This window comes from Hipposideros armiger, unplaced genomic scaffold (genome assembly GCF_001890085.2).
Source record: "Hipposideros armiger isolate ML-2016 unplaced genomic scaffold, ASM189008v1 scaffold_591, whole genome shotgun sequence".
In the NCBI taxonomy this organism is placed as follows: Eukaryota; Metazoa; Chordata; class Mammalia; order Chiroptera; family Hipposideridae; genus Hipposideros; species Hipposideros armiger.
In genome coordinates this window covers 1,048,165-1,058,964 of record NW_017731941.1, presented here as the reverse complement: position 1 = coordinate 1,058,964, position 10,800 = coordinate 1,048,165, and the positions used below count along the sequence as shown (strand labels likewise).

At 43.7% G+C, this 10,800-nt stretch overlaps 2 protein-coding genes across 2 annotated transcripts in view; one reads left to right on the top strand and one right to left on the bottom strand.

Annotated features, from left to right (window-relative positions):
• The window catches only part of BAG1 (BAG cochaperone 1), a 17,044-nt gene extending 10,440 nt beyond the window's left edge, over nucleotides 1–6,604 (bottom strand). Inside the window, exons 1-5 of the mRNA XM_019624454.1 lie at nucleotides 6,458–6,604; nucleotides 5,858–6,317; nucleotides 4,364–4,492; nucleotides 2,879–2,961; nucleotides 1,008–1,121 (exon numbers count right to left, since the gene is read on the bottom strand). Of these exons, the coding sequence (XP_019479999.1) occupies nucleotides 1,008–1,121; nucleotides 2,879–2,961; nucleotides 4,364–4,492; nucleotides 5,858–6,317; nucleotides 6,458–6,604 (933 nt within the window). The remainder of the gene's footprint in view (nucleotides 1–1,007; nucleotides 1,122–2,878; nucleotides 2,962–4,363; nucleotides 4,493–5,857; nucleotides 6,318–6,457) is intronic.
• CHMP5 (charged multivesicular body protein 5) overlaps nucleotides 6,502–10,800 on the top strand; it is a 14,544-nt gene continuing 10,245 nt past the window's right edge. The window contains exons 1-3 of the mRNA XM_019624490.1: nucleotides 6,502–6,767; nucleotides 7,600–7,704; nucleotides 9,117–9,163. Of these exons, the coding sequence (XP_019480035.1) occupies nucleotides 6,699–6,767; nucleotides 7,600–7,704; nucleotides 9,117–9,163 (221 nt within the window). The 5' untranslated portion in view covers nucleotides 6,502–6,698. The remainder of the gene's footprint in view (nucleotides 6,768–7,599; nucleotides 7,705–9,116; nucleotides 9,164–10,800) is intronic.

Here is a 10,800-nt window from a genome sequence, read left to right as displayed (position 1 = left end):
CAGTGTCACTGGCCCTCCTATGTGGGATCCGAACCGGGGCCCTCTGGCATCCCAAGCGAGTTCTTAACCATCGCGCCACTTGGCCGGCCCTTTTTAAAAAGATTTTTATTGGGGAATTGGGGGAAGGGGAACAGACAAGTTGCTATGCTGTTGTTCAGCATCTTAGCTGTAGAGGGCAGTGTCACTGGCCCTCATATGTGGGATCTGAACCGGGGCCCTCTGGCATCCCAAGCCAGCTTTTAACACGCCACTCGGCCGGCCCCCAATTTTTTTTTTTAAGATGGAAAAATACATTCCAGTTTTTAGTAATAATTATCCTTGAGTGGAGGGCCTTACAGGTAATTTTTGTTTCCCATACTAGTGCCCACATGTTTATTTAAAAATTACATATAATCGGCATGTATTACTTTTGTAATTAAAACACAAACATACATCCATTAATGTTACAAAATGAGAAGGTCAAAAAGAAATAAGTAATTTGGGGCTGCTTCCAATCTTTACTTGGTTTTAGTAACCCATCTCCAATACAAGCAATTGAATTAGATTACCTCATCTCACTAAGATTACACTCAACTTGGACATCCTATGAATCAACAATGTACTTTGCTTTACTAAACATATTATAACAACTAGACTGAGCAAAGTTACCTATTCTATTTCAGACAATACATGATCCTAGCATGGCAGGTCCTCTCCTAGGAGCACAAATGGATGCTGGCTGGGGTTTGAAAATAACGATGATGATACTTACAAAGCACTTAGCATGTGTCAGGCTCAAACTACATTATTTAATTGTCACAACAACCCCAAGAAAGAGGTGCCATCATTTTCTCCTTTTTACAGTTGAGGAACTTGAGACAAAGGCAAACTTGCCCACAGTGATAGAAGGATAGAGCCAGAATGTGAACCCAGGGAGTCTGACTTCACAGCCTGTCCTTATAACCACACATTTGTATCTCCACAAAATTCTTAGAGAAGTTAAAAAGTCAAAGTCCACAGAGAGTTACCTGCTGGATTCCAGTAAGCTCCTTATTCAACTCTTCCAGTTGGTTAGCGAGCTTCTCCACAGACTTCTCCAAATCTTTCAACTTCTTTAGTTCAACCTCTTCCTCTGGGCTACTCTAAAATATGTAAGAATAAAATGAAGCCAATTAATCACCAGGAATAGTATTCTGTCAGGAAAAAAATCTGACCACAATTGGGCTAAACTACTCATCTAGAAAAAAGTCTTAACTCTGCTACTTCTTAGAAACTAAGCTAGAGGGTTATACATTAAGGCTTTCTTTCCATCTACAAAAACTAGACTAGAGAGTAGGTATTAGGTAAACATTCTGGCGAAGGCCCTGACAGCTTGGATTCACAGAATGCAGCCAGGTTCAATCTCAGCCTGGGGCTGATCATCAACATCCAGAATGATGCCTGAAGGGTGAACAAATTACAGTGAACATCTGTGAGGAGTCCAGAATGGTGAGACAGGTGGAATTCTACTATTCCTTAAACAGAATTCCAAAAGGTCATCCACTGAGTTCCCCCACTGAATATGATGACGACGATGATGAATACTTTTATTGAGCATTCCCTCTATGCCAGGCACTATCCTAAGCACTTTATCTGTATTACTGTTTTAAACCTTACCACAACACAATGAGGTAGGTACTATTTTAGATGATGAAACTGAGGTTATTGTAAAGTAACTTAACCCTCCGTCAGGCGCAACTGATCGCACAGATTCAATGCACATAAAGATGCCGCTGTGAAATACGTCTTTACTGTACTAAGTCACAAACACAACTGGTGATAGGTTACAGTAGAGGGAGAGGGGGAAGATACGGAAGCGATGAGTCATGATACTTAACTGTTAAGATATTTGAAAATTTGTATGCAATGAATCTGTGAGATCAGTTGTGTCCAACGTAGGGTTAAGGTCACATAGGCCCAAAGAGGTGGAGCTTAGACTGGAATCTGACTTGGCTCCATATACCCCAGGACAGCTCCTCCAATCAGGGGTCCTACAGCTTCTTCAACCTTAACATGTGGGTTCTGCCCATTCCCCATCACCACTCTCCCTGACCCCTGAACAAGAAATCCAGGATATTTCCCAAACAACTGGTAGCCAGGGCCAGCAACTTCCTACTTTTACACTATCCCAAACTGTTCATATTCTTCTCTGTGGCCAAATCCTAAGTGCCAGTCCCCTGGCAGCTCCATGTCTGGACTAGATTTTCTTTGCCTCCATTTTGCTAATCTCTGCCCTCTCTCCATTGAGTCAGGCACCTCATTCAAAGTAAGGGAACTTTTTCAGATGACCAACAATTCTATTGTGTCACAATGAAGGACTGGCCATGGCCCTCTCTCATCACCCCAGAGGCTAGCTACTGTCCTCACCTGTCACCAACTGGCTCTTTTTCTCCCTCAGTTCTTTAGTCTGAGCCTTTCTTTCCAGCCAGTGTTTTCCTGTGTGAGCGACTTTAATAAAAAAGTGTGGTTAACGGGAGAGGTTAAAACTTGCACAGAGTACTTATTTTCAAAACCTACAAGTTTATTTTAACAAAATGTTCTCTTGCAAATTCCCTCCAAGTGAATAAGGCCAGCCTTAGGCACCTTTTTAACCAGGCTGATTCCACTATTAACACAAAACCTGAGTTGCTGAGGCAGCACAACTGCTCCTAACTTCCAGAGCAAAACCCTTAACCAATAGGCTCCAGAGGACACGAGAACAAAACTGGTAATCCCATCAAACAAAGACTACATCTTTTTAGAGATAGCTATTTCACCAATGCAGACTCTGGGTCCCCAATTTGGCCTTCTAAATAGAAATATGCATAAAAGACCTTAGTCAATTTGATTTGAAGGTATCCTGGTGAAAAAAGCAATTTACCTTTTTCCCAATTAACATGACCCGGCAACCATTTTGTATTCCAAGTGCAGACAATGGCTTCTCCATTTCCTTCAGAGATTTTCCTGAAGAGAAGAAAGTTACGTCAAGTTGTAACAATTGTACAACACTGAAAATAGATTTCAGCAAGCGTACAGGAGATAAACAACTGTGTTCACTAAATAGAAGAGGATAAATTGGTGTAACCTTTTTAGAAGTGTCTTGACCTAGTAACTTCACTTCAGATATTTATCCTAAACAAATAACTGGACATGTGTCTGCACAATAACTGTTATACAATAATTTTCACTGCAACTTTATTCATAATAGTGAGAAACTGGAAAGGGCCAAAAATTCAGGAACAGGGAACTGATTAACTACACCGATTAGCTATACATCAGTACAACAGAAGGCTTTGTAGGCATTAAAGCGCATTTATTCCAGAAACTTCAACGCCACAATAAATAGCGAATACCCAGTGTTATAAGAAACAAATGGTATAAAAACTGTATAATTAATATGATCCTGGTTTTGTCAACTAAAAAAAAAAAACTACAAAAAAGACCCCACACTTCTAGGTGACAGGTCAAACAAACAAAAAAGACTGGATAGAAATATGTGAAATGTTATGAGAGGTTTTATTCAGGAGAACATTTTCTTCTGTGTGTTTTCTCTATTTTAAAACTTGGATTTCTATTGCCTTTATAATTCTAAAATGAATGTTTTACAAAAGACAAAGAGTTACACTATGAAGTATAAATTATCCCATTAGGACTGGCACCAAAATGGGATAAATCTGGCCCCATCAGATACCAAAATAATGGGTTCTCAAGGGAATGGGAAGACAGAGGCTGGGGGTGGGGAGGAAGTGAGTCCTGGCTGAAAACAGCATCATTCATGGGCCTGTCACGGCCAGACCCCAGGTAAGCTTGTTCATTCAACACCCTTTCTGTGTCAGCACTGTGCCGAGCATTGGACACATAGCAGTATCTCTGCCCTCACAGAGTTTGTTCTTCTAACAGAAAAATCAAGTGTCCAGCAACTATCAAAATAATTATGTAACAGTAATTTCAATACAAGTTATGCTGAAGTGGTAGGGAGTGTGATATGACCATACAATGGAAAGAGGATCTAACTTAGCCAGGCAAGTCTAACTATGTGTTTCATCAAAATGGTAAGATTTTTGCCACCCTCACGTGACTTCAACTCTAATACCTGACCAAATGTTTGGAAGTATCCAGTACATATGTCAATAAATATTTGCTGAAGGAATAAATGACTGTTTTTTCCTCCAAGTCTTTCCCACTGGGCACACATGGGCACATACCTGGTTGGTGCTCAGTAAATAGACAAATTAGTGAATAAACTCAAACAGCAAATAAGAATTGTGCCAGTTTGAGAAACTGAGAGTTACCATCAGGTAAGGTAAAGCAGTTTTAAATAGGCCCTTTAGCCATAGAGGCTCAAAGCTGAAAGAGAAATGCCTACCCTTAAATATGAGTTTTTGAAAAGGTAGGGGGACCCCTGTGGCCTCTTCAACAACCTGGGCCAGGTCTTGGACAGTTGGTTCAGTACAGTCCTGTTGTGGAATAACATGAAGGTCATGCTTCTCATTGCCTTGGGAGAGAGAAAAGCATTCAATGAAGAAAACTCTTTCACATAAACCAATATAGGCTGACACTTTATGATACTTATTTACACAGTCTTCAAGACCCAGTTCATATGCCACTTTCTCCAAACAGTCTTTCACCCCATCTGCCCAGCTTTCCTCTGGTGACCTGCTCAAGGATTTTTGTTTTCTCTATTATAATAACAATATTGGTGATATCAACTAATATTTTAAGGGCTTAACATGCACAAGGGGCTGTCTAGGCTTATTTCATGCATTATTTTATTTAATCCTCAAAACAACCCTATGAAGTAGGGACTACCTATTATTCCTCATTTCACAGATAAGCAAACGGAGTTCAGTCCACTTAAAACCTGACTATGGAGATCCAACTGTGGAATCAGAACTTGACCTCAGATCTGATTCCAAAGTCCATGCTTTTCATTATAAGCCATCTACCTCCTGTGGCCTGACTGCCCTGTACTCGGTACTATACTGGCCTTTGTCTCCTTTAATGGGCAAGGGACTGTTTTTCCTCCAAGTCTCTCCTACTGGACACATACATGGTTGGTGCTCAGTAAATAGACAAATGAGTGAATAAACTCAAACAGCAAAAAATTTCTTTTTGGAGCAGAGGTGCCAATTCTTTTCCAGGTATGTGGACAGTAAAGAGGTAGTCTATGTCCAGTGCATTAGGCCAAGGCTTGAGCCCGCGCAACAGATGTGAAGCCACAGGGACAGGTGTTACCGACTCTACTTCAGAGAGAGAAACCAGATGCGTAGAAAGGAGACATTCCAAGGTCACTCAAAACTGCAGGATTTAGAATCCTGGTCTCCAGATTCTGAGGCCCTGGGTCTTCCAGGGTTGGTCCTGAGGAAACCTCATGGACTCAGCTCTCTAGTGAATTGACTGTTTAGTTCTGTGTCTACTCCAACAGTAGACAGACCCAAAGGGTGTCCAGAGTGTATGCTTGGACCTAGGGCCCACTCAAACAGCGGACATGAGTTCAGACACCACACACATAGGTGTCCAGAAACACAGCAATCATACACATGGTCAAATACAAGCCTGACACAAAGTCCCACAATAACCGTGCAGGCACACACTAACACATATAACCAGGACCACGACGTGAAGCACGAATGTCAAGGATGAGACAAACGACCTGAGACAAAATACAGCGGCCATACAGAAAAGTGTGCTCACACAGACCTGCACAAAAGCCAGCCCCACGGACACAAACAAGAACCCACACTTCCGGACGCTAGGACAAACCCTGGACACCCGCTTCCCGAAGACACGTGGCCAAACTCACAGACCCCGCCAGACCTTAGTAGCCCGCCAGGGAGGCCACCCGGCCACCTGTGCTCACTGTGGGTGACGGTCACGATGAGCCCAGCTGCCGCCATTTCCTCACTCTGAGCCACCTCTTCGCTTAGAGCCACCTCTTCGCTTAGGGTCACCTCTTCGTTCTCTGTCACCTCTACGCTCTGGGCCACTTGTTCACTCCTGGCCGAGCGAGGCCGCACTTTCTTCTTCACCCGCGGCCTGCGAGCGCCGGAGGCGGCGCCCCTGGTGGATCCGACATGCCCTCTGGCCGCACTCCGGGTAGATGATTGCTGAGACGGAAGCGGACCGCGCTCGGCCGGGGGCACCGACTGGCGCTGCTCCCGGCCCGGCCGAGGGGCGCGCCGCCGGGGGCCCAGCCGCTCCCGGTCGCCTCGCTGTCTTCGCGCACCACTGCGCTCCGCCAGATCCGCGCTTGTTACCCGCCCAACGGTAGGAGCTGAACTCCGCGCCACCTGAGCGCCGCGTCTAGCAACACCGCGGAGCTACTTTCCAGACGCGCCACGCCTCGCCCGGGCCCACCGGCCCCGCCCCACCGAGCCGGCTCTGCCTTGCTCTATAGTGGGGAAGCCGTCCAGGGCCCCACCTACTCAGCCGAGGCCCCACCTTACTCATCTGAAGCCACGCCCGCGTCCTTCAGCGAGGCCACGCCCCCCTGCTGACACTCTATCCCACACCTCCAACCTCCTGGAGCTCTCCTTCCCCGGAAGGCCGAGATGAAAAGCCGGAAAAAGGATCGGGAAATTCCAATGGGCACGCTGCGCTTGCGCATGGGGGCCCGGAAGTCAAGGCACAGGCGGAGGTGACTCTGCTTCCGTTTTCTGTTTTTTGCTTTAGTGTTTGGGTTTTCTTTGCGGCTGCCCAACATGAACCGAATCTTCGGAAAAGCGAAACCCAAGGCTCCGCCGCCCAGCTTAACTGACTGCATTGGCACGGTGGGTGCTTGACCCCACGTAACTATGCTCGGGGACTCTGATACCCCGACCCCACCCACCCCCGGCTCTCGGCTCCTGCTCCTTCAACCCCATTCCTGGTCCCGGGCCCATTACACGTCGGCCCTCTGCACTCCACCTTTGTTCCTGTTATCCAGGTCACCCCTGACGCCACAAACCAGGGACCCTCAACCCATCACTGTCTCTCCCTGCTTGCACCCCATCCCTTCTGATGCCCACTGCCATGTCCACTTTTTTATTTTTACCCCTTCACCCCAAACAGCCGTAGGGCCATACACCCCACCTTGTCCATCCCGACCCCTTACCCATGTTTTATCCCTCGTCCTTCTCCCACGTCAGGACCCTAGGCTTGATATCCTAGTTCAACATACTGTACCCATCTTGGATCTCAGTAACACAAAATTCAGAACCATGGTCCCTCTATCTAAAGAACAGCATTAGATCTAAGCCCCAGCCAGGGACCACTGGGCACTAGCTTATTTCACAACCTCCAGGTTGAGCCCCCAGCCTGACTAGACTCTGATTCTAGGGAAAACGCAACTCAGCCTAGTTTTTCTCAAATTATTTTTCTGCCCAAATGCACTTGAGGGAGACTCTGGAATATCAGAATGTGGAGAGTGGAGTATAGTTTATAAAAGCTCCCCGATGTTTCTGACTGGAAATCCCATTGCCCCACTCCTGTTGGGAACCACAGTTTTCTACCCTTCACCTTATGATCCTTTTTCTTTTCCTCCATATTCCTTCCTCTCCTGCCTCTCCTCATGTAAGTATATTACAGTAACTACCATTGCCTTTGATTTTCTTTCCCCTCAAGGTGGACAGCAGGGCAGAATCCATTGACAAGAAGATTTCTCGACTCGATGCAGAGCTCGTGAAGTATAAGGATCAGATCAAGAAGATGAGAGAGGGCCCTGCAAAGGTAAGGTAGGCAGCAGCTGCTGTGACAGCTTAATGTGGGCACCTGTGGAAGTCGGGCCTGGTGGTAGGGGCTGGTGAGAGATACAGAAAACATGCTCACAGTCTGGTAGGGAGAAAAACCTATGTGATGGTATATCCTTCAGGGAGGAGAGTTTGCAGCCAGATATGAGAGAGAGGCTGGAGTTTGACCTAGTGGAGAGAAGATACTGATCACATGTCCTGAACAGGTACATGGGAATTAACAGATTCTACTGAGACAGTGGCAATCTGGAGAAAAGGGATAGGCCATTCTCAGGAATAATGAGTTGTTAGGCTGGTCATGTTTGGTAGGTATAATAGACTGATTAAGGAGTGGCATGCTGGGGAAAAAGTGCTGAACTAGGCATCTGGAGACCAGTGTTCTAATAACACTATCACTACTTACTAGCTGTGGCCTTGATAAAGTCACTTCATTTTTCATTTCCATTTTCTGTTAGGTAGAAACATAGAATACTGTATTGAAGTACATGGACCGTGGATATAGAACTACTTTCTTTGCTTCCATCTTCGTGACTTATAAATCATTTGAGTTAGGGCAAGTTACTTAGCATCACTGAACCTCATTTACCCATCTGTAAAATGGGGACAATATCTATAGTGTGAGGATTAAATGAGGTAATTCATGTGACCTACATAGCACTGTGTCTAGTACATAGAAACATTTAATAAATGTCAGGTATTATTATATTATTGTCTTTGAAGTAATATTTGCTTTTCCTTCTTCATTGGAGGAGACAAATAAAATGATTTATGGAACAGTATAGAAAGGGAAGTAACAAGAGGCTTTTCTCAGCCATCTTAGTTGATGGCATGGAATGAAGAGTGACCAGAGGCAGGAAAGCTCATCTGCAGATGAAAGCCCGAACCATAGTGGTAGTCATGAGAATGACATGAATCAGTTTGAAAATGAGTTTTGAAAATCAGTGAGAAGACTGCATGAAGAGACAACAGAGAGAGGAAAGGTAGGAGACAACCTAGAGAAGTGAGAGATTGGTGGGGCCATTGTTAGCAATTTCCAAGGAGGGAGCAGGTTGAGGAGTTTGCGCATGCTGAGTTTGAGTGGATAGCAGGATGTCCAAGTTGGGAATCTCTTAAGGCAACAGGATACACAAAATCAGCACTGTTGGGTTGGGGGGTGGAGCTAATACATACTAGGAAAAAGGAATGCAGTTCATGCACTGAGATATGAGATGCAAAGGCAGAGAGACAAGCTGAGGCTTAAAGTGCTTGAGAGGTGAAGAACAATCCAGAAGCCACTGCGTCCACTACTTTGAAGAAGAGAGTAACTAGATATATAAGTCTGAGGGCATGGGAGATTTCTTTTACCATATGTATGTTTTCTACTTTTCATTAAAAATCTGTTTTTCTCCCCAGAATATGGTCAAGCAGAAAGCCTTGCGGGTTTTAAAGCAAAAGCGAATGTAAGTTATAGGCATAATCTCCTTTCTTCCACAGGTTTGATCAAAAGAGAAATGGTCTTCCATTCCTTCAGGTTTTCATACCATTTTAAAAGCGTTCTTGATTGATTTACAAATTTCATTTACATATACAGTTAACTGGGTTTTTCTCCCCATGTGTGTTCAGCAACATCTGTTGTAGCATCATCCACCTAAATAGAACTGTTTGCTATGATAGAGATGTTCTGTATCTATGCTGTCCAGTTCAGTAGCTCTTAGATATGGGGTGGCGGGGGAAGGCTATTGAACACTTGAAATGGGGCTAGTGTGACTGGGAATTCAAAATTTTTTTTTAAATTTATTGGGGAACAGTGTGTTTTTCCAAGACCCATCAACTCCCGAGTCATGTAGTTGTTTCAATCTAGTTGTGGAGGGCATTTCAGTGGCCCATGTGGGGATCGAGCCGGCAACCTTGGTGTTACGAGCACTGTACTCTAACCAACTGAGGTAACTGGCTGTCCCGGGAATTGAAGTTTTAATTTTATTTAATTTTAACAATTTAAATAACCATATGTAGCTAGTGGACTGTCCAGATCTATAGGGTTTGGTTCTCCCATTATTTATTTAATTAGAGTGTGCCTTTTAAATTTTTGTTTGTCTATAAAACTAGGAATCTTGAATATTTATTCACTCCCACCAGAAGATTTAAGGGTCCTTAATTTGTTTTAGGTGACTATATCCCAGTGTTTGAACAAAAGCCTAATAGTATCTTTAGTGCTTACCCTTGTGGGTTATCCAGCTGTTGAGACCCTCTGCAGGGTTGTAGAAGTCAGATGGAATCAATAAGGAACCAGAAAGATTATTGATATTTCTATTCTTATTTATAAAATGACTTTTTATAAGACATGATACCATTTTACTCCTTTTACATTAGACAAAATTAAAAATGTAATTGTAATAATCAGAGTGGTGAGAGTGTGATACAATTGTTATACGTCTGTCCTTAATCAGTAGCATTGCAAGTTTTAAGTAACTTTTTTTTTAATAAAAGGATACATGTTCATTGTAGAAACTTGGAAAATATATAACATGAGTAGAAAAAGAGAAAATTTACAAAAATTCCTATCAGAAATAACCACCTTTAAAATGCTAATTTCTTAGTTCCTTTTTTCTGCTTGTACATACATGGTATATACGTATATAATTTCTTAGAAGAAACAAATGGCACATATATAGGTATCCTTTATCACTTAATGTTATATCATGAGCATTGCTTTGTCCTTTTAAATATTCTTTGGAAACATTACACTTTTTAATATTCCACCACCATTTGCCTGCACCGTGAATTCACCATTTTTCTCCTGGTTGGATAGTTAGATGGTTTCTAGATATTGTGTAAAAACTAGTGACATAAGTCTTTGAGGTAGTATTATACTTCGTTATAAAACTTTATTTAAAAAGACATATTTTGGGCCAGCCAAGTGGCGCATTGGTTAAGAGCTGGCTTGGGATGCCAGCTCTGAACAGCAGGGCCCCGGTTCGGATCTTACATGAGGGCCAGTGACACTGCGTCCTCTACAGCTAAGATGGTGAACAACAGCTCGACCTGGAGCTGGGCTGCCGTGAGTCGCCAGCGATGGCATAGGCTGCAGCCCCTGCAG